Source organism: Hyaena hyaena, unplaced genomic scaffold (assembly GCF_003009895.1).
Source record: "Hyaena hyaena isolate Hyena2069 unplaced genomic scaffold, ASM300989v1 scaffold_212, whole genome shotgun sequence".
Taxonomy (NCBI): Eukaryota; Metazoa; Chordata; class Mammalia; order Carnivora; family Hyaenidae; genus Hyaena; species Hyaena hyaena.
In genome coordinates, this window is record NW_024080845.1 from 1,263,396 (window position 1) to 1,283,456 (window position 20,061).

Below are 20,061 nucleotides of genomic sequence, written 5' to 3' on the forward strand. Positions count from 1 at the left end.
TTCAAGAGCAAGGTGCCAGCAGAGTCAGTTCTTGGTGGGGGCTCTCTTTGTGACTTGCAGACAGCCAGCTTCTTGCTGTGTCCTCACATGGCAAAGAAAGAGAGGTCTGGTCTTTCCTTCTCTTCTTGTAAAGGCACTAATCTCATCACAGGGGCCCCATCCCCATGACCTCATCTAAACCCACTTACTTCCCCTAGTCCCCACTCCTCATACTATTACACGGTGGTTAGGGCTTCAGCATATGAATTTGGGAAGGATACATTCAGTCTATAACAAGACCACATGTCTAATATGTTGCTGTGTTGTGTCTTTTTTTATTGCTATTTTTTATTAGTAGCAAAGTTAATAGTGATGCAGGCAATGGGTAGACGAGCAAAGGAAAAGACCTGTTTATGTGCTTTTTGGTAATACGCTCAAATTCCATGGATACTTGTTTCATCTTCCTCCTCACTTGACATAGCTTACCCCTTTTGGAAAGCTTCCCCAGGGTAGGTGGTGAGCAGGCCTTTTCTGGAGGGTAGGTGTGCACCTCTGGAAATCACATGCAGAATTGCCTGGAGGTGGGGCTCCTGGGTGGCTCAGTCTGTTAAGCGTCTGAATCTTGATTTTGGCTCAAGTCATGATCTCCTGAACCATGAGTTCCACATTAGGCTTTGCACTGACAGCACAGACCCTGCTTGGGATTCTCTCTCCACCCCCCCCCCCACTCGCTCTCTCCCCCTCCCTCTGCCCCTTCCTTGTTCACGCACACTTGCACATGTTCTCTCTCAAAATAAATAAACATTTAAAAAAATTGTCTGGAGGGGGTCTTCAGCTTCCAAAACGAATAGTGACGCCTCTTAAAGGTTAAAAACACGGACGTTGGCTTGTCATTTAACATAATTTCACTTCATTTAGAGGCTGACTCAGTTTCTTGATATCTGTCGTGTTTTCCCTAAGAGACATTTGCAAAAACTTGAGCGGGTATAAGTGATGTGCTGGGTGTTCACCTACCATGCTGTTGTTCTAGGTCATCACTCCTGAGGAAATTATTCACCCCGACGTGGATGAGCACTCAGTGATGACTTACCTGTCCCAGTTCCCCAAAGCCAAGCTCAAGCCGGGGGCTCCTCTGAAACCCAAACTCAACCCGAAGAAAGCCAGGGCCTATGGCCGAGGTAAGCACTGGTCTTGCTGGGTTTGAGGCTTGTCCTCTGGTCTTAGACGTGATTATGTGGCTTCAGGAAGAAGGTTCTTAGAATCAAGCATGTATAGGCTTGATCCTTGAAGACCTCCCAGGCTGCCTTTGTTAGATGTTTTTTTTACCTCAAGGCCCATTTGTTCGTGACCAGCTTTTCTGCTTTGTGAATCTAGGCTTTAAGAAATGCCGTTGCCTTAATGTGATGGAGGATGAGTTTATTGCATGGTGACGTTAGTGCAGTCGCCCTGGGATGAAGACAGGACTGTTTTCCCGTTTTTCAGATGAGGAATCAGAGGCCCAATCTGCTGGGCATTGGGGGTGCGCATCCCAGTCACCATAGTCCGCGCTGGGGGTGGTGCAGGAGCCTGGCCTTTGATTCATTTCTCCTTTGCTCTTGCTCGAGCTGCTTCAGATTTCCACACAGGGAGGGAGCTGTTGTGACCCCCAGGCAGGCGCTTCCTCGCAGAGACATCCTGTTTATGATCACCGAGGCCGCTACAGGGCCATGTTCTGCTCAGAACGTCACGGTGGGGTGAAGGCATGTGGAGGCAGTTGGTGTTCTGGCTGGCGTCTGACTTCAAGTGCACCGGCTTTTTAAGAACTGTTGTGTTTCAGCCCAGGGTGGTTTCTGGTAAAGATTAGCCCAGTGAGCTACAACTTCTTCCCTTTTTTACAGGGAGAGGAAGGAGTGCCTTATATTTCTTAATTTCCTTCATTACAGTTGGGACCACATTTAGAGGCACAAGATATCTTGTATATTATACCTCTCCTAGAATCTACTGTTCTAACCATTCTAACATAATAGTTTTCTCGAGCCCTTTGTGGGTGTGTGTATGTGTGTGTGGTTGTTGAATTCTTGAAAATAAACTGCCGGCATTGTCCACTCAGTACATCAGCAAGCCACTCCTAAAAACAGGGCACCTCATGCACAACCACAGTCTTCATTGTAATAATAAGAAAATTAACAATTTCATATCAACTAATAGCCAGTTTGTGGGAGAATTTCTCTATTGTCCTAAGATTATCTTTCAGAGTTTTTGTTGTTTTCTAAACCGAGATCTGATTAAGATTCACTACAGGGGCACCTGGGTGGCTCAGTTGGTTAAGCATCCTCCGGCTCTTGATTTTGGTTCAGGTTATGATCTCAGATTTCGTGAGATTGAGTCCCATGTTGGGCTCTGTACTGACATCGCAGAGCCTGCTTGAGATTCTCACTCCCTCTCTGTCTGTCCCCTTCCTGCACGCGTGTGTGCTCTCTTGAAAGAAAATAATAATAAACTTAAAAAAAAAAGATTAACTTATTACTATATCTGTTGTTTCTTTAATTTTTTTTAATGTGTTTTATTTATTTCTGAGAGAGAGATTGAGACAGCGTGAGCAGGGGAGGGTCAGAGAGAGAGGGAGACACAGAATCTGAAGCAGGCTCCAGGCTCTGAGCTGGCAGTCAGCACAGAGCCCGATGCGGGGCTCGAACCCACAAACTGCGAGATCATGACCTAAGCGAAAGTCGGACACTTAACCGACTAAGCCACCCAGGCACCCCTAGATTCTTTTTAAAGAAATGTTTATTTATTTTGAGAGAGAGAAGGAGAGCGTGAGCATAGGAGGCGAGAGAGAGAGAATTTCAAGCAGGCTCTGCTGAGTTCGGGGCCTGATCTCACAACCATGAGATCATGACCTGATCTGAAATCAGGAATCAGACTCTTTACTGACTGAGCCACCCAGGTGCCTGTAGACTTTTAATATCTAGAATAATTTCCTTGTTAAAAAAATTTTTTTTAATATATATAGCACTGACTTCCTGAAGAGTTCAGAGCACTTGTCTTGTAACAGGATGTTCCATACATTCATTCCCTTTGAAGATAGCACCGCCCTAGTTGGTGTCAGCTTAGTCTTAAGGTGACAAAGGGCCAGGGCAGTGGTGCTATGTGCAGTGCTCAATCTTAGTGGTCAGGTTTTTCTCATCGGGTTTTTTTTAAGCATGATTTAGAACAGCAGAGAGACCCTGATAATTCTGGAACAAACTAGCTTGTCTTCAGAGGTTCCTTTCGGCATCTGCAGTCATTTGTGTGTATCGGGACTGGGGACTTTGTTTGAAGCCCTTCTCAGATGTGCATTCGCTAGAAGGTTGGCTTGTCCATGCTTGTTTTCAAAGTGCTTTCTCTAAGGCATAATGAAAGGGAGTGACTAGAATAACGAAGCTCTGATTTTCAAGGTTATGCGTCTTTAATGCCGAAAAAGCTTCAAAGAGCCAAATAAAATCTCTTGTTGACAAAATTGGTCAAATGGATTGAATTTAATCAAGACCTAAAATGCTTGTTTGCAGTCACCTTATCACTGGCTGTCCAGTTTCCCCATTGTTAATGTGAAACGATTTCCTTTCATGATGCTGTTTTCTAGAAAATGACTATTTGCTACAGTTCAGGAATGTAGCTAGTCATTGCCGTTTCCTTCATCTGCTTTTTTTTTTTTTTTGAAGACTTTGTTTTTAAGTAATCTCTACACTTGACATGGGGCTCGAACTCACGACCCTGAGATTGAGAGTTACACGCTCTACCTACTGAGCAAGTCAGGTGCCCCTCATCTGCCTTTTTAAAAAAATTCTTTTTTTCACGTTTGTTTCTCAGAGCAAGAGAGAGAGAGACAGAGCACAAGCAGGGGAGGGGCAGAGAGAGAAAGAGACACAGAATCTGAAGCAGGCTCCAGGCTCTGAGCTGTCAGCCCAGAGCCCAACACAGGGCTCGAACTCAGCTGCAAAATCATAACCTGACCCAAAGTTGGACACCCAAGTGACTGAGCCACCCAGGCGCCCCTGATCTGCCTTTTTAAAACTTTTCCATCCTTATGGAGAAAACACACCTTAAAAAAAAAAAATATATATATATATATATATATATGCATACATATATGTGTATGTATGCACAGGTATATGTTTTTTGCATTTTTTTTGTTGTGGTAAAATATACATAAGATAGCATTCCCTATATGAACTGTTTTAAAAAGTACCATTTAGTGACATTAAGTACTTTCACGGTGTTGTACAGCCATCTCCACCATCCATTTCCAGAATGTTATTATCTTCCCAAACTGAAACTCTATACCCATTAAACTATAGCTCCCCATTTCCCCCTCTCCCTCATGTTCTCCCTTCTGTCTCTATGCATTTGCCTGCTCTGGGTACCTCATGTGAATGGAATCATAAAATATTTGTACTTTTGTGTCTGGCTTACACTTAGTACAAGGTTTTCAGCATTCACGCGTGTCATGGTGTGTGTCAGAATTTCTTTCCCTTTGAAAGCTGAATGTATGTACCGCATGCATGCACCACATTTTGTTTATCCATGCGTCCATCAACGGGTATGTGAACTGCTCCCACCTTCAGCTACTGTGAAAAATCCGGTTGTGAACATGAGCGTGCAAGTATCTGGATCCCTGCTTTCAGTTTTTGGCTATGTACCGAAAAGTGGAAGTGGTGGATCATACAAGAATTCTGTGTCTGTTTTTTCTCTTTTTATCTGTAGGAGGGCCAGATGTCATTTTGGGCAACGCAGAGCCACACATGAGACCACGTGGGTAGGGCCTTAAGATTTTATCTTTATCATGTGGTGAGCAAGGGCACAGGCAGTTTTCTTTCTCTCTTGTGTGGCCACATTGCTTCATTTTTGTCTAGTGAACCAGAGCATAGAGAACATTTCATCTTCTAGTTTCTAAAAGGGTTGAGAGTCGTGCTTGTTGTTTTTTTTTTAATTTTATCTTTTGGACGTTGGCCAGACTCTAGTTACCAGCCAGTTGTGACTTGCAGGTCTACTCACTGGGGACCCATTCACAGAGTGAATAGAGGGCTGGAGCAAGGTAGACTTACAGCCACAAATAGATCTTTGTGATGGGCTCGCTTGCGGGGTTAGTTATGTTGAAAGCGTGCATCCGTGAGCTAAGTGGAAACCTCTCCTAAAACCCGTGTTCTGTGTGAACCATTCACTGCAGAGCAAGCCTGAAGTGCCCTTCCTTGTGAGGCTTCCTGGGGAATGATTGTGTCCATATGGTCAGCACAGCCATGAGGGAGTTCACAAGGGCCGGGTGGGGTTCAGCCTCCCCACCAACCATGGCTTTAGCCAAGGCAGGCCAGCCCAAGCCCAGCCTTAGGTAAAGTTGCCGAGTAAATGATTTCTTGGGCTGTTGGAATCAGGTGGAGTGGGTATTCATGAATGTCGTAGTGCGTATTTATTTGTTAGGGGATCTGATCATTACATACATTTTAAGCAAAACAAAAATGTACAACATAAAACTTGAAAGCCCTGCTTCCCAACTGCCAATCCCATTCCTTCCTTCAAAGTCCGAGGTTTTCTTTCCAGCCTTTTTCTGTGCTGAAATGAATCCCAACTATGTAGCTTCTTCAGTTTGCATTTCTTTTCTTTATTTAAAATTTTTTGAGCTTTTTTCATTTTTGAGAGGGAGAGACAGAGACAGAGTGTAAGTGAGGGAGGGGCAGAGAGAAGTGGAGACACAGAATCCGAAAAAGGCTCCAGGCTCTGAGAGATTATGACTTCATTTGATGCTCAAAAAACAAGGATTGTTGGCCCTTCTGCAGGCGAGGCATAGGACCCAGGCTCAGACTCAAGTTCGCTGAGCCCAGAGTGCCTGCTGTGGACAGCCACCGGGTGCTGTGGGTCCCCCCTTCCACAGTGTCCTTTGATGCCACGGCCAACAGCCACGCTCGACCACAAAGCTCTTAGGTCTCTGCGACTTGGCCCCACGCATAGCCTGCGAAGCCCCTTCTCATGATTTCACTTTATGCAGTGACCGAGAAGGGACTACATTCCAAACAGAAGGCCGTGCCTCCCTTCCAAACAGTCTGTAATCTGTTGTAGCCTTTCCCCCCCCTTTCCATAGATATTGGTTTATCTGTAAACATTCTGCCAGAGATCTGAAGGCTCTTTTTTGTCTCAAGGACGTAAGCGCTTGTCAGCTTTGAGCCTGTTCACTTGGGAGTGTTTTTCTCCTTCAGCAGAAAAGGGCAGAAAGAAATGCAGCTAGAGTTTATATCCTCGTTTCCAGAGAAGGGTCCCGGTTGTAGTTTTAAGAATCTGTTTTAGTCCGTAGCGGGTTTTATCTGGTGGATTAGAATAAAGTAGCAGGGAAGAGGTGGCCCCGGGCCTTGCTGGTGCAACGAGCTAGGGATGGGTTAGGAGGGTCCAACTGACAGAATCAGTGTGAAAATATTGAGGACCATTTTAACTGATGAGTCAGGGACCTGAAGTGGTGGCCACCATTTTTTAATGTTTTATTTTATTTTATTTTTGAGAGAGAGAGAGCATGAGCAGGGGAGGGACAGAGAGAGAGGGAGACACAGAATCCGAAGACAGGCTCCAGGTTCTGAGCTGTCAGCACAGAGCCTGATGTGGGGCTCAAACCCACAAGCGGTGAGATCATAACCTGATCCGAAGTCAGATGCTTAACCGATTGAACCACCCAGGTGCCCCTTCAGTTTACATTTCTTACCTGGCAGTGTGTAAATGTTACCTTATTATTTAGCAGTCTATCACCAATTCTTCTTAAATTATTTATTAGAAAATGGATACAAATCCAGAGTATAGTAAGAGATGACTCAGTGTGTTCAACAGATGGCAAAGGAAAGAAGAGATGGAGAGAAACCTAGAAATTGAGACTTATAAAATTTAGCAACCAGTTTTAATATATGAACCTTATTGGATCCTGTTAAACTGACACACACACACACACAAAAACCAACCATGAATGATGCTCATAAGATAATTGGAAATTATCTGAACACTGAATATTTTATGGTATTAAGGAATTATTGTTAATTGTTTGGAGGTGAATATTCTAGAAATGTCTCTTAGATTTACATAGTGAACATTTATGGATTAAAGATATGAGGTCTAGTATTTGTATCAAAATAATATAGGAGGAGGGGGAGTTGGGAGTGAAGGTATAAAACTGATAGCTGTTGTGTCTTGGTGATGACGTGATAGGTACCCCACGGATTCAGTAGACCGCTCTCTGCCTGTATAGATTTGGAATTCTCCATCATGAAAAAAACTTCTAAAAAAATAAGAATATTTGAACTTCTGTTTTTGGGATGATGGAGTAGAAGTACTTTTCCTAAATCTTTCTGCTAAGTACCGCTAAAATCCCTGGGCATTTAGAAACAATTTTTTAAAAATGTTTATCTATTTTTGATGGGGGCGGGCAGAGAGAGAGGGAGACAGAGGATCCAAAGTGGGCTCCGCGCTGATGGCAGAGAGCTCCATGTGGGACTTGAACTCACGAACCATGAGATCATGACCTGAGCTGAAGTCTGACACTTGCCCTACTGAGCCACCCAGGGGCCTCTGGACATTTTATACAAGATAAACATAAGGAGACTCTGAAAGAGAATAAGACAAACCAGCCAAGGATCTCAGTACCCAAGGCCTGGCATAGTAGTGAGTTCCCTGGGGTTTCTTCTCATCTCCTATATGCTGGATTGGGTGTGGGGAAGCCACCCACCTAAATCCCCAAAGGGCACAAACACAAAAGCCTGCTCTCTGGCCAAAGGAACAGGAAAGGGCAGCATTGCAAGCCAGAACACTTTTGTAGACAATACGGGCTCTGCTGCAGCCCAGCACCACGGGAAAAACTGTGGCCTCTCCACCCGCACTGACACCAGCAGGGGCCAGATGGGGAGCCTAGACTCTCACCAGTCTGGCAGGAAGAAGATGTGAGGGGATGCCCCTCCTAGCCACAAGTGGAAGCCTAGTGGGGAGCTGGCTCTCCCACCTCCACCTGCTGTCATGAGAAGCCCCCGTCGTTTCAGGCATCTGTGGAGCTTGCATAGGGAACCTGGACTTCTTCCCCCATTGGCAGTAACAAGTACACTCTCCCCTTGCTGGATCAGGTTTATGAAAACGCGTCTAAAACAGAAAGTTTAAATAAAACCCAGGTTTTATGACATAACATAATGCCCAGGTTTCAATTAAATCACTCTTGACAACCAAGGACCAGGAAGATACCAAACTGAATGAAAAAAGCTATTGAAGCTTTTTTTGCAGTGAAGACACACTCCTGGATAACTCCACTCTCCTGCAAGACAAGTGCCTTTAGCCTTTACCCTGCAGGCCACCTGGACACCATCTCAAATAGAACTCAAAATGCTAAGGAGACAGTGATTCGACTTTACTTTTAAAAACTATTTATCGCGGCGCCTGGGTGGCTCAGTCGGTTGAGCGTCTGACTTTGGCTCAGGTCATGATTTCATTATTTATTTTCTAGAGAGAGAGTGAGTGAACAACGGGCAGAGAGAGAGAGAGAGAGAGAGAGAGAAAGAGAGAGAAGCCCATGTAGGCTCTGCACTGTCAGTGCGGAGCCTGAAGCGGAGCTGGAGCTCACCTGAAGTGGGGCTTGAGCTCACCTGATATGGGGTTCGAACTCATGAACAGTGAGATTATGACCTGACCCAAAGTCAGATGCTTAACTAACTGAGCCACACAGGCACCCCACTTTAAAAACTTTTTAAAACAATTTGTATTTTAAAACTTTTTGTATTAAGCGGTTAAGAAGACAAACTTAAGGCTGGGGGAAAGTATTTGGGAGCCATATATCAACAAAGAACTAGTATCTAGAATAAAGAAGAAACTCTCAAAACTCAGTAGTAAAAAGAATCCAATTAGGAAATGAGCAAAAGATGTGAACAGACATTTCACTGAAGAATGTACAAATGGCAATGAAACGCATGAAAAGGTGGTCAGTATTATTGGCCATAAGAGAAACGCAAACTAAAACCGTTACGCATCTATCAGAGTAGCTAAAACAGAAAGTAATGATAATATCAAATGCTGGCAAACACGTAGAGAAAGCGGATCCAGATCACTCATCCATTGCTGGTGGGAATGTAAGATGGCGCACCACTCTAGAACACAGTCAGGCAGTTTCTCAAAAAGAACTAAACCTGTAACTACCATACAACCCGGCAAATGCACTCCTTGGCATTTATCCCAGAGGAATGAAAGCCTATGTTCCTACATGACCCTGTACACTAATGTTTATGGCAGCTTTATCAGTAACAGACAACTGGAAACAACCCAAATGTCCTTCAGTGGGTAGAATGGTTAAACAAATGATGGTACATTCCTATCATGGAGTATAACTCAGCAATAAAAGAACAAACTGTTGATTCAGACACCAACCTGGATGAATCTATAGCAAATCATGCTTAAAAGAAAAAGCCAGCCCCAAAAGGTTGCATAATGTGTGATTCCACTTATATAACATTCTAGAAATGATAAAATTATAGAGATAGAGAACAGATTAGTGGTTGTTAGGGTGAGGAGCGGGGAGTGGGTATGGCGATAAGAGGGCGGCAACATGAAGGATCCTAGTGGGGATGGGCATGTTCTCTATCTTGACTGTCAAGCTCAGGACCCTTGTGATACTGTAGTAGAGTTTCGTACGAGGTTACCATTTGGGAAACTGGATAAAGGGTATTATTTCCTTCACCTGCAGGTGCATGTCTTAAATTGTATTGCTCAGTCGTCTCAAAATAAATAGTTTATTTAAAAAATAGTGATCGAATGCAACTTTTAAACATTTCAAGTAATACAGAATGGTCTTTAATGAAAAATGAGCTTTCCTCCCACACCTCATTCCTCCTTCCCCCGTGTCACCTCCCTCAGGGCAAACCCCACTGGTAGTTGCTGTTTTCATTTTTCATAGTTGTAAAGACATCTGACTGAGTTGCTCTGAATATTTCAGAATTGGATATTGCTTAAATAACAAGGACAAAATTAGGGCTTTTGGCCTGTTTGATAATCCTTGTCACAGGTGTCCCTGTCCCTCATATGGCAGCAGCAGGGCTGGACCCCCTCTCTCAGTTCCCCCAGCAGGAATGGAACAAGGGAACACTATGGGTGATGCCCCATGTCAAGGCCCCGCCCAGTGTGTAATGTGCTTGTGTAACCTGACAGGAATCGAGCCTACTGGAAACATGGTGAAGCAACCGGCCAAGTTCACCGTGGACACCATCAGTGCCGGGCAAGGAGACCTGATGGTGTTTGTTGAGGATCCGGAAGGGAACAAAGAGGAGGTATGTTGGAAGATGCTGCCACTTCATGGAACCTTTGTGGCTGTGACAGGACCAGGGACTGTGCCTCCCTTTTCTAAGAGGATCCTGTGGCTTAGAGCAGTCAGAGTCTGTGCCTTGAAAGTAATAGTAATTGAAACCCAGGGACACAGTGTTGAATAACATAAGGGATACTTTGGATTTAGCAAAGTCCTTGTAAATTGAATTTCAGATACTCAAGACCAGAATAACAATAACAATACTGATACACAAGGCCCCTGGGTGGCTCAGTCGGTTAAGCATCCGACTTTGGCTCAGGTCATGATCTCCTGGTTTGTGGGTTCGAGCCCCGCATCGGGCTCTGTGCTGACAGCTAGCTCAGAGCCTGGAGCCTGCTACGGATTCTGTATCTTCCTCTCTCTCTGACCCTCCCCTGCTCACGCTCTCTCTCTCTTTCTCTCAGAAATAAATAAAACATTAAAAAAAAAAAAACCAATACGGATACAGTACAATACAGCAACAATACTGATGCTTTGGTCTCTTCTGAGGCTGACTATCCTTGGTTCCTACCTCAGGGCCTTTGCCCATATTGTTTGGTCTGTCTGTTTATCTTCTTAAGGCTGGATTTTATTCCCGGTGCTTAGTACCATCTGAAATTCTAAGTTTATTGGTATATTGTGTGTGTCTCCCACTGAGGCAGGGACTGTGCTTGATTTATTTTTGGTATCTGACACTAGGCCTGGTATTTCATAAACTTTTTTTTTTTTAATGTTTATTTGTTTTTGAGAGAGAGAGACAGACACAGACACTGAGTCTGAGTAGGGGAGGGGCACAGAGAGGGAGACACAGATTCCAAAGCAGGCTCCAGGCTCTGAGCTGTCAACACAGAGCCCGAAGTGGGGCTTGAACCCACGAACCAGGAGATCATGACCTGAGCCGAAGTAAGACGCTTAACTGACAGCCACCCAGGCGCCCCCATAAACTCTTAGTAATTACTGGACCAATAAAGATTTAAGTTACTTGCTTTATGGTCCCTCTCATCTAGCAAGTTCCAGCCGTGAGTCACTGGAGAGTTAGGACTTGGGTACACATTTGTGCAACATGACCTTGTTTCTGTGACTTTAGCCTGCTCTTTCCTGGGGCATCCTTCAGGAGCGATGGTACAGGAAGTCGCCAGGATAGGGTCCTTACCTGGCAGCTGCTGCCAGGCCTTGGCTGGCACAGCATACTTTTACTCACACCCATCACCTTCTCTAACTATTACTCACTTTCTGTCCTAGGCACAAGTGACCCCCGCCAGTGACAAGAATAAGACATACTCTGTGGAGTATCTGCCCAAGGTCACCGGGCTGCACAAAGTAAGATGAGGTCTTCTGGATGTTGCTTGGACTGTTCTTCTGGGCTTGTTTCAATATGTGTCTTTTTAGGAAGGTTGAATTCTACTAGGTTCTTTGCAGTGTCTTAAGATTTTTTTAAATTCCATCTGGGTAACAGGTGGTGGTAGCTATATGCCCGGAGTATAGATGCTAAGCTTTGGGTTCTTTAATGCTTCCTTAAGTATTCCCCTTTGGGGTGGTCTGGAGCATCTGTAAGTATTGGGGCCTGAGTGTGGAGAAGGCCAGTTGAATATACTCAAAGCCAGTGTCCCAGTCACGCATCTGGAGAAATGTTGGGAGTCTAGCTCCCAGGCCCTTTGTCTCAGCCACATTTTGAGTTCTGTTTGAGTGGGTGTCCAGTCGGCCTATAGGACAGGGGCCAGGGGAATCTTGCAAGAGAGTAGGGTGACCCAGGGGTGTGCTTTTCCTTGAAGGAAAGCCTTCAACAGCACACAGGGGCCAATCCCTGTGTACCATGCGAATATGTTGAGACCTGGTCTATACTTACTACCTTGGTTTTTAGTGAATTCACTTGGAATCATGGCTATAGATTTTTCTTATACCTTTAGGATGTTACGAATTTAGGGGAAAAAAAAATCTTGAAGGGAGTCTTTATGATGTAAGTAATTTAGTCAGTTCACATGAAACCCAACTCCATGCCCCTTCAAATTGAAAAGACGAGAGCTCCAACTCAAATTTTAGATGAAAATTTATACTGTATCTCAAATTTATGTATTTGAGAATAACTTTTGGTCCCTTGAAAAATATTTTGACTCTAGGATTGAAATCCTGGAACCAAATCCTTGTACCATGGTGGGGAGGGGCAACTGCCTTAAAGGGTCCCAAGTCTATAGATTCGAGTATAAGTATTTGTTCATATCCTGCTATAGAGGCCAGCTATAACTGATGTAGCCATTTTTAGTTTGCTAAAGGCATGATGTCTTAGGCCCAGCCACGTGGTCAGCGGAGCCAGGTGGGAGTCCCAGTCAGGCTGCTTAACCAGCGCTCCTGGTTCCAGCCACCTTTGTATGTATAGTTAAGAGGATGGAAGATAAGATTGTCAGTGCATATGGCTTAATATGGTGGTCTCCCCGGGCAGGGAGAAGTGACTCTACCTCATTGTCTGTCACTCGCAGGTTACAGTCCTCTTTGCAGGACAGCACATCTCCAAGAGCCCATTTGAAGTGAACGTTGACAAGGCGCAAGGAGATGCCAGTAAAGTCACTGCCAAAGGCCCAGGCTTGGAAGCTGCTGGGAACATCGCCAACAAGCCCACCTACTTTGACATCTACACGGCAGGTATGTGGGTCAGGCTTTCTTCTGGAGCCTGAGACGATCCTTGGGAACCCCAGAGGTTTGGGATGCCCGAGCTTTTGTCTTTTTGAACAAACAACCAACAACAAAAGGGTCTTTTTCCAAGTGTGTTGGTTATATTTATAGATTTTTCTAAAAAAAATTAAAAAAATTGTTTTGAATGTTTTATTTATTTTTGAGAGAGAGAGAGAGAGAGCGTGAGCAGGGGAGGGTCAGAGAGAAAGGGAGACACAGAATCTGAAACAGGCTCCAGGCTCTGAGCTAGCTGTTAGCACAGAGCCCAATGTGGGGCTCGAACCCATGAATCGTGAGATCATGACCTGAGCCGAAGTTGGACGCTTAACCAACTGAGCCACCCAGGTATCCCTAAAAATTTTTTTTTTACATTTATTTATTTTTGAGAGACAGAGACAGAGTGTGAGCAGGGGAGGGGCAGAGAGAAAGAGTGACACAGAATCCAAAGCAGGCTCCAGGCTCTGAGCTATCAGCACAGAGCCTGACGCGAGGCTCAAACCCATGAACCGTGAGATCATGACCTGAGCTGAAGTCGGATGCTCAGCTGACTGAGCCACCCAGGTGCCCCATATATTTATAGATTTTTCTAAACCAGCTTTTCAAGATCTTACACTCAAGTGTGACTTCAGTTATTAATAATCAGACAATTTCTGCACACATTTCTTACTTGACTAAATGACCATTCCAGAGAAACTAAGTTTTAACGAATCATCTTCTAAACCAAATTCTATGCAAGGCCAGGCTTGGCGGGGCTGGTGGAGAGGAATGATAAGACACAATTCTTGGAACGTCACTTTCTTTCCAATGTAGAGAACTTAGAAAATACAGAATGGGAGAAAAGGAGTTTATGACCCTCCTCCCCCTACCAGAAAACAGCTGTTAGTGTCTTAGTGTGGACCATGACCTTTGGAGTACCTGTCTTCTTTGGTCTGTATTTTGTACCTGAGCTCATTCACAGCATATGTTCTGACAAGGTGACCTGGGCTCATGGAATGCTTGTTCTCTCCTAGGTGCCGGCGTGGGTGACATTGGTGTTGAGGTGGAGGATCCCCAGGGGAAGAACACTGTGGAATTGCTGGTGGAAGACAAAGGAAACCAGGTGTATCGATGTGTGTACAAACCATTGCAGCCTGGCCCCCATGTGGTCAAGGTCTCCTTTGCTGGGGACACCATTCCCAAGAGTCCCTTCATTGTGCAGGTTGGGGAAGGTGAGTGCTGGGATGGCCAACCATATCTGCTTCTGGCATTGAGGCTGACTATGCTCATAGCTGGGCTCTGAGGCCAGGGGAATAGTGGGGGCCACCCTGGACTCACACCAGTCCCCTTTTTGCCAGGGCCCCTTTGGTGGGAAGTGGCTTGCTTTGTCCTCAAGATATTAATATGAACATCTTATTGTGAGCCGTGGGCTGACCTGAGTGCCTGACTTGTATTAACGCATTCAGTCCTCTCCAAAACACTCGTGCAGGAGAGTCACCACTGAAAAATGCAGGACTGAGGCCATTTGGGCAGTTGGTGTCCGTTGGCTGAGGGTAGCAGCTATGGCACTGCTGGTGCCCTGTGGCCTCCACTGCCTGGCATTTACTGGCTGTCAGACACGTAGACAACTGCATCTAATCATCGCATCAACTGGTGTGTTTCAGGTGATAGTATCTCCAGTTTTCAGGTGGAGATACTGAGGCTTAGATAACATAAGGTATCAGTGAGTACGGACTAAGCATTAGTAGAGGTAAAACTCAGATCTCTGTTGACCCCTTGTTCATACTGCTAAACCCCTTCTGCAGCCAGAACATGCATTTTTCTCCAATTTTAGACTCCCTTTCCTTCTTACTTTGTTGTTTTTTTTTTGTTTTGTTTTCCAACTCTGCTACCTTTTCTAACCAATACTTGCCTTTCCCTGTTCTGTCCTCTGCTTCTGCATCTGTAGAACTGGCTTCCTCTTCTGAATCCTACCTCTGGGTCAGCCTGGACCCTGAAGCTGTTGGCTTCCTAACTGAGAGCACTGAGCCAGAGGCATCTCGCTCGGTAAGGGCTGGTTGAGTGGGACTTCCATGCCAGATCCCTGTGCTACCTGCATACGTCAGCTGGGCCTGTGCTGTTGTGACCTCAAGACGTGACAGTGTGGGGGTCAGTATCACTTGTCTAGCCAGACCCCATACCCACTCTCTAAGTACATTGAAGCATGTCTAAGACATCTCAAAATGGTGGAGGACCTGGTAGTTTTTTTAAACTCTTTAGCTCCATTTAGTGTTTATATGAGCTGAGCGGTTACCCTTGATGTTGAGACTATTACCCACATTCAGAATTTCCATGAGTGGTTATTTTTTTTTAAGACACATCAAAACCCTCTGAGGGAAGTCCTGTCATCCTGTTGTGACTTATTTCTGGTATGACCAACTTTTCTCCTTTTGACAAAGAAAAAAAAACAAGACCGACACATTCATAAACAAAAGTCTCTTTGACATATGCGAGAAAGAATTTTTAACAGCTTTCCTGTTCTAATACAGTTTTCTGACTCCCTCTCACTTGTGGACTACATTTTTCATCTTGCGTATCCTTCCATCGCTTGTACTATTTAGCATTTAGTTGATAGAGTTTTTCTTTTGATGTACTAACCTTTCCACTACTTAATTGATTTCATATAAAAAAAGAATCTTTATCCCACTTTCACAATGGAAAACCAATGTCACTGGCCATAAAGTGTGGCCATAAAACTTATGTTCATCCATGAACCAGCTAAAATTTCTAACTCCTAGGATATGGGGATATCTCTTGGGGATGTAGTTCCTTGCCAAATAGCCAGCTGAGGACGTTGCAGGGTGGAGACGCTAGAGGAGGAATTATCTTCTTTCTATGCAGTAAAGAGTTTCATCCTCTGGAGTCTATGATCTCACTTCTAGCATATAAAGAACTATCAAATGTCAGACTTGGAAAAGAAAATCTACTTAACAAACAACATGACATTTTGTCCATTACTCTCTCATTTCTATACATAAAGGGTTGCCTGAGTTGGAAAAGAATTCCTAGGGTACAAGGATGCATTTTATCAACCATGGAACAGTAGTTTTATGGACCTGTCATGTAAGAAGTACCAGAAGCTAGCTTGGTCCTTAATTTTTAGACTTTTGACTTCAGGGTTTTTGTAGTTTTTTTTTTAATGTTTTATTTATCAGGTTTTTAAAACTAAATCCAAAAATCAAATGGAGAGTGGCGTTTACTGCTAATTGTTGCATTTATAGCCATCCACATTCTGATTACCTGGTGACAGCACTAAAATGTTTGTCTGCCATGGGGTTGAACTGGTCTCTGTTTGAGCTGTCCTCTAGCTCTTCATGTGAAAGACGATCACATTTTGACTTTTAGAAATGGCCTATCCGAAGTTGGGAATGCAGTCAGATGTTTTTAAGTGCTACGTTTTTCAAGTAGACTTGAAAAGGTTTGGTCTTTCCAATTACTGGGCCCTTGAGTATGGCAGTGAGATTTAATTCTCCTTCACCACTGAGAGGATAAATGCCAGGACTCAGTGGGTTCTATGGAGCTCAGCAAATGCACGCTGTGCTTCTCCTTCTTTCTGTGCCAAAATAACTGCTCCCCCCCCCCCCCCCCCCCCCCCCCGTCCCTCTGCGGTGTGGCCGGACAAAGTAATGTTGTGTCCTTATTTGCTAGTCTGGTGTGTTCCCTGAACGGGACCCTTGGCCTCAGGCAACTGCTGCAGGCTCTCTGTGCAGAGCAAACATTTTCTTGGCAGGTGGCTCCAAGTTACCTTGGCTTGCTCAACTCTAGCGAATGAAAGGTTGAATTGATGTCAAAACTGTGTTTGCAGCCTGTAGTCCAAACGCCTGCCGGGCCAGTGGCCGAGGCCTGCAGCCCAAAGGCATCCGCATCCGGGAGACTGCAGACTTCAAGGTTGATACCAAAGCTGCTGGAAGCGGAGAACTCGGTGTGACTGTGAAGGGTCCTAGTAAGTGCTCCTTTTTTCCCCGTCTCAGGTGGGACTTCAGCTGGCTTTGCAGCCATGGCGTCTGGATTTCATCCCACAGCCAGTTTCAGTTGATCCCAGAGAGCTATGTCAAAGAGTTGAGGCGACCTAGGCTCCCTAGGGAAGGAGGCAGTGATTGATTAGTTATGTCTACCCTGGATACAAGTGGGAACAGGGGTAGCTTGACTGCCTCACATATTAAGGCTTCTGGGAAAAGCAAAAGCAATGATGTAATGGAGTTTGAGAAGTGCTATCCTTGGAATGACAACCTGAAGTGGCTTATTTTTTATTTGAGGAAACCTAGGCTCAAGAGGAAGGGTCTTGCCCAAGGTCACACAGCTCATAAGCATCTGGGCTGGAATTCGAGCACAGTCTCTAAAGCCAGTAATTTTCCCACTACAGGTTACATGCCAAGTACCTAATTACTATGATCAGTGCTTATAGAAGGAGAATAAAATTCCCTAAGATTAAGTTTTCTTTGTAGATAACTGGTGTTCGTGGAGGGGTGGGTTGCACTCTGCAACTCATTCTTCTTCCCTTTTGGGGGAGGGAGACCGCAGACACAAGGTCAGGTGTCTGCTCCACGCGTGTTTTCCGCTGCCACAGATAAGCAGCTCTCCATCGCTGGCCGCAGGTGTAGCAGCCCTCAGCGGTTTTGTGCCTTGTGGGAATGTGAACTTCCCATGCCAAGATTTCTCCCCCCCTCTGTGTTCCCAACAGGCTGGGGCAGGAGTGCTCTGAGCTCTGGAAGGTTAATATTTGATCTCAGAGCACCAAGCTGTGAGGAGGGCTGTGCTGTAAGGGTGGCCAAGGTTCTAGACTGCCCAGACCTGGAGCCAAGCTGCTCTGGGGCTGCCCTCCTTGCTGGCTTGTTGCTACAGGAGCCAAAGAGGCGTTTTCTCTGACCCTGGATTCTCGCTTGACTAAGTGGCTTTCCCAGCCAAACCTCAGGGCTCAACATAAAACAAGTTCCTACCTGATGGCTCAGTCTCGAGTTTGTGGGGCAGCCTTTAAAACCTGTCCTCTTATGGAGAGCATACAAGAACTTCCTCACTTTTGTCATCTGGCTTTAGAAAAAGATGTGCCAGTGCAGTAACCTGAAACTTATGCCAAATACTCCTAAGGGTTCTGTCCCTCTTCAGCTTTGTGAGAGGCTAAGACAGCTAGCTATGTTTGTTAAGAAAAATTGAGATGGGACTAGATTTGTCTTCATATAGACCCAGGGGGTCCTCTCTTAGCTCAGCGAGCCTGTTAATGCCCGTTAGCTGAGAAATCTTCCTTTCCCCCACACTTTGAAGCAGAGATGGATCTGTTTTTAGGCTCGGATTAATCTCCCAGGTTTTGAGCGTCTCACACTCTGAGGCAACCCACTTCGTTCTCCTCCGTGGCTTATGTCTTGTAGATATTGCTGTCTTTCTCCTCTTGTCTTTTGGATGCTTGTTCTGAGCCTAGAATTGCATTGGAAAGATGGTGTGCTTTCTTCCCACAGAAGGTCTGGAGGAGCTGGTGAAACAGAAAGGCTTTCTGGATGGAGTCTATGCATTCGAGTATTACCCCAGCACCCCGGGGAAATACAGCATCGCCATCATGTGGGGGGGACACCACATTCCAAAGAGGTGAGTCTCTAGCTGGAGTTGCGTCTTCCCTGGAGGCATGCTCGGTTCAGGGAAAGAGATCTGCTTTGTTGAAAACTTTTTTTTTTCTTTCTCATAGCAGCACACAGACATTTGGCCTGTTCTCAAAAACAGCAGAAAGTCACTGTGGTTTCGGCTGCCTTGCTTTAAATCAAATGCTGGCGGTTTGGGGCTGGGGTGGGGGGTGGGGGGAAGCAGGGATGCCAGAAGGAGCAGTAATAGAGAGCAAATGGGCTGTGTGTCTATACACCCTTATATAAACTAAGATTCTGTTTCTTTCAATGTGTGCCTCTGTTCGGGAATGCCATGAGGGTAAAGCCTGCCATGGTTTACATCAAAATTCTCTACGTGAGTGCAGCCAGGAACCAAGGGACGCAGTTTCCAGCTTTGTCTGGTGGGCATCACAGCTACCCTCCCCCGTTCATGTGTTTTCCAGCTTTCCTGGGGGCAACTTTAAACTCTGAATAAATTCCATTTACCTTGAGAAATATCTGGGCATTACAGGGTTCTGAGAATCCAAGCAAACTTTTTTTTTAAGATTTTTTTTTAAAGTTTATTTATTTACACAATCTCTACACCCAACATGGGGCTCGAAGGAGCCCCGTGTTCTAGTGGCAGAGCCAGCCAGGCACCCCTCTAAGCAAACTTTCTTTTTTTTTTACTCTCCCATACCAAAGTTAAAGCACATTCATTCACATAGGAGATAAAGCCCATTCAACCTATTCAACCTGGTTTTCTTCTTATAACCTAAGCAAGATCTAGAAAAGTATGCTCTCTCTTACCATCCAGAGCTCACAGTCTGGTGAAGTCTACACTCAAGGGGGAATGATCAGAAGGATTATGTAAGGCAGTGTGTCTTGAGTGGCCACCTGAGTGCCCAGAGGCAGCTGCAGTCCTTTATATTGTTGACCTAACAATGACTGTGGGGGCATCTGTGTGGAGGAAGGGCTTGGCTAGACATTGGGACTGTTGGTAAAGGGTGTGGAAAAAATATGTGTAAATACCTTATGGCTGTTTTTAGTCCCTTCTTTGCTCTTTTTTAATGCTTTTTCTGTTCCTTTTCTCCTAGCCCTTTTGAAGTTCAAGTTGGCCCCGAAGCAGGCATGCAGAAAGTTCGTGCATGGGGCCCTGGCCTCCATGGTGGGATTGTCGGGCGGTCAGCAGACTTCGTGGTAGAGTCCATTGGCTCTGAAGTGGGGTCTCTGGGTAGGTGGAAACAGCTGGCCAGTGGCTTCTGGAAAGCTGAGATTACATGAGGCTTGGTCCCAGTGTCAGGCTGAGAATTGAGGCTTCCTCCAAGCCTCACGACCCTTAGCCCCCTCGCCTCCTGACCATCAACAGCCAAATCTGGGTACGACTGTGGGATTGGAATTTTCATTTTCCTCTTGCCCTTCAAGTTGCCCTTTGCCTCTTCATTCATTCATCAGCCAGACCTCAAGGACAGAGATTTTTCTACGGATGTTGTGCTTGAAACAGCGCTTGGAACATAACACGCGCTCCACAATAAT

General features: G+C 45.2%; 1 protein-coding gene across 1 annotated transcript in view; it reads left to right on the forward strand.

Moving 5' to 3' along the window:
* Nucleotides 1-20,061, forward strand: part of FLNB (filamin B) — a 144,130-nt gene that overhangs the window by 61,593 nt on the left and 62,476 nt on the right. The window contains 8 exon segments of the mRNA XM_039242456.1: nucleotides 1,010-1,157; nucleotides 10,144-10,262; nucleotides 11,519-11,596; nucleotides 12,751-12,913; nucleotides 13,954-14,151; nucleotides 16,764-16,901; nucleotides 18,409-18,535; nucleotides 19,623-19,759. Of these exon segments, the coding sequence (XP_039098387.1) occupies nucleotides 1,010-1,157; nucleotides 10,144-10,262; nucleotides 11,519-11,596; nucleotides 12,751-12,913; nucleotides 13,954-14,151; nucleotides 16,764-16,901; nucleotides 18,409-18,535; nucleotides 19,623-19,759 (1,108 nt within the window).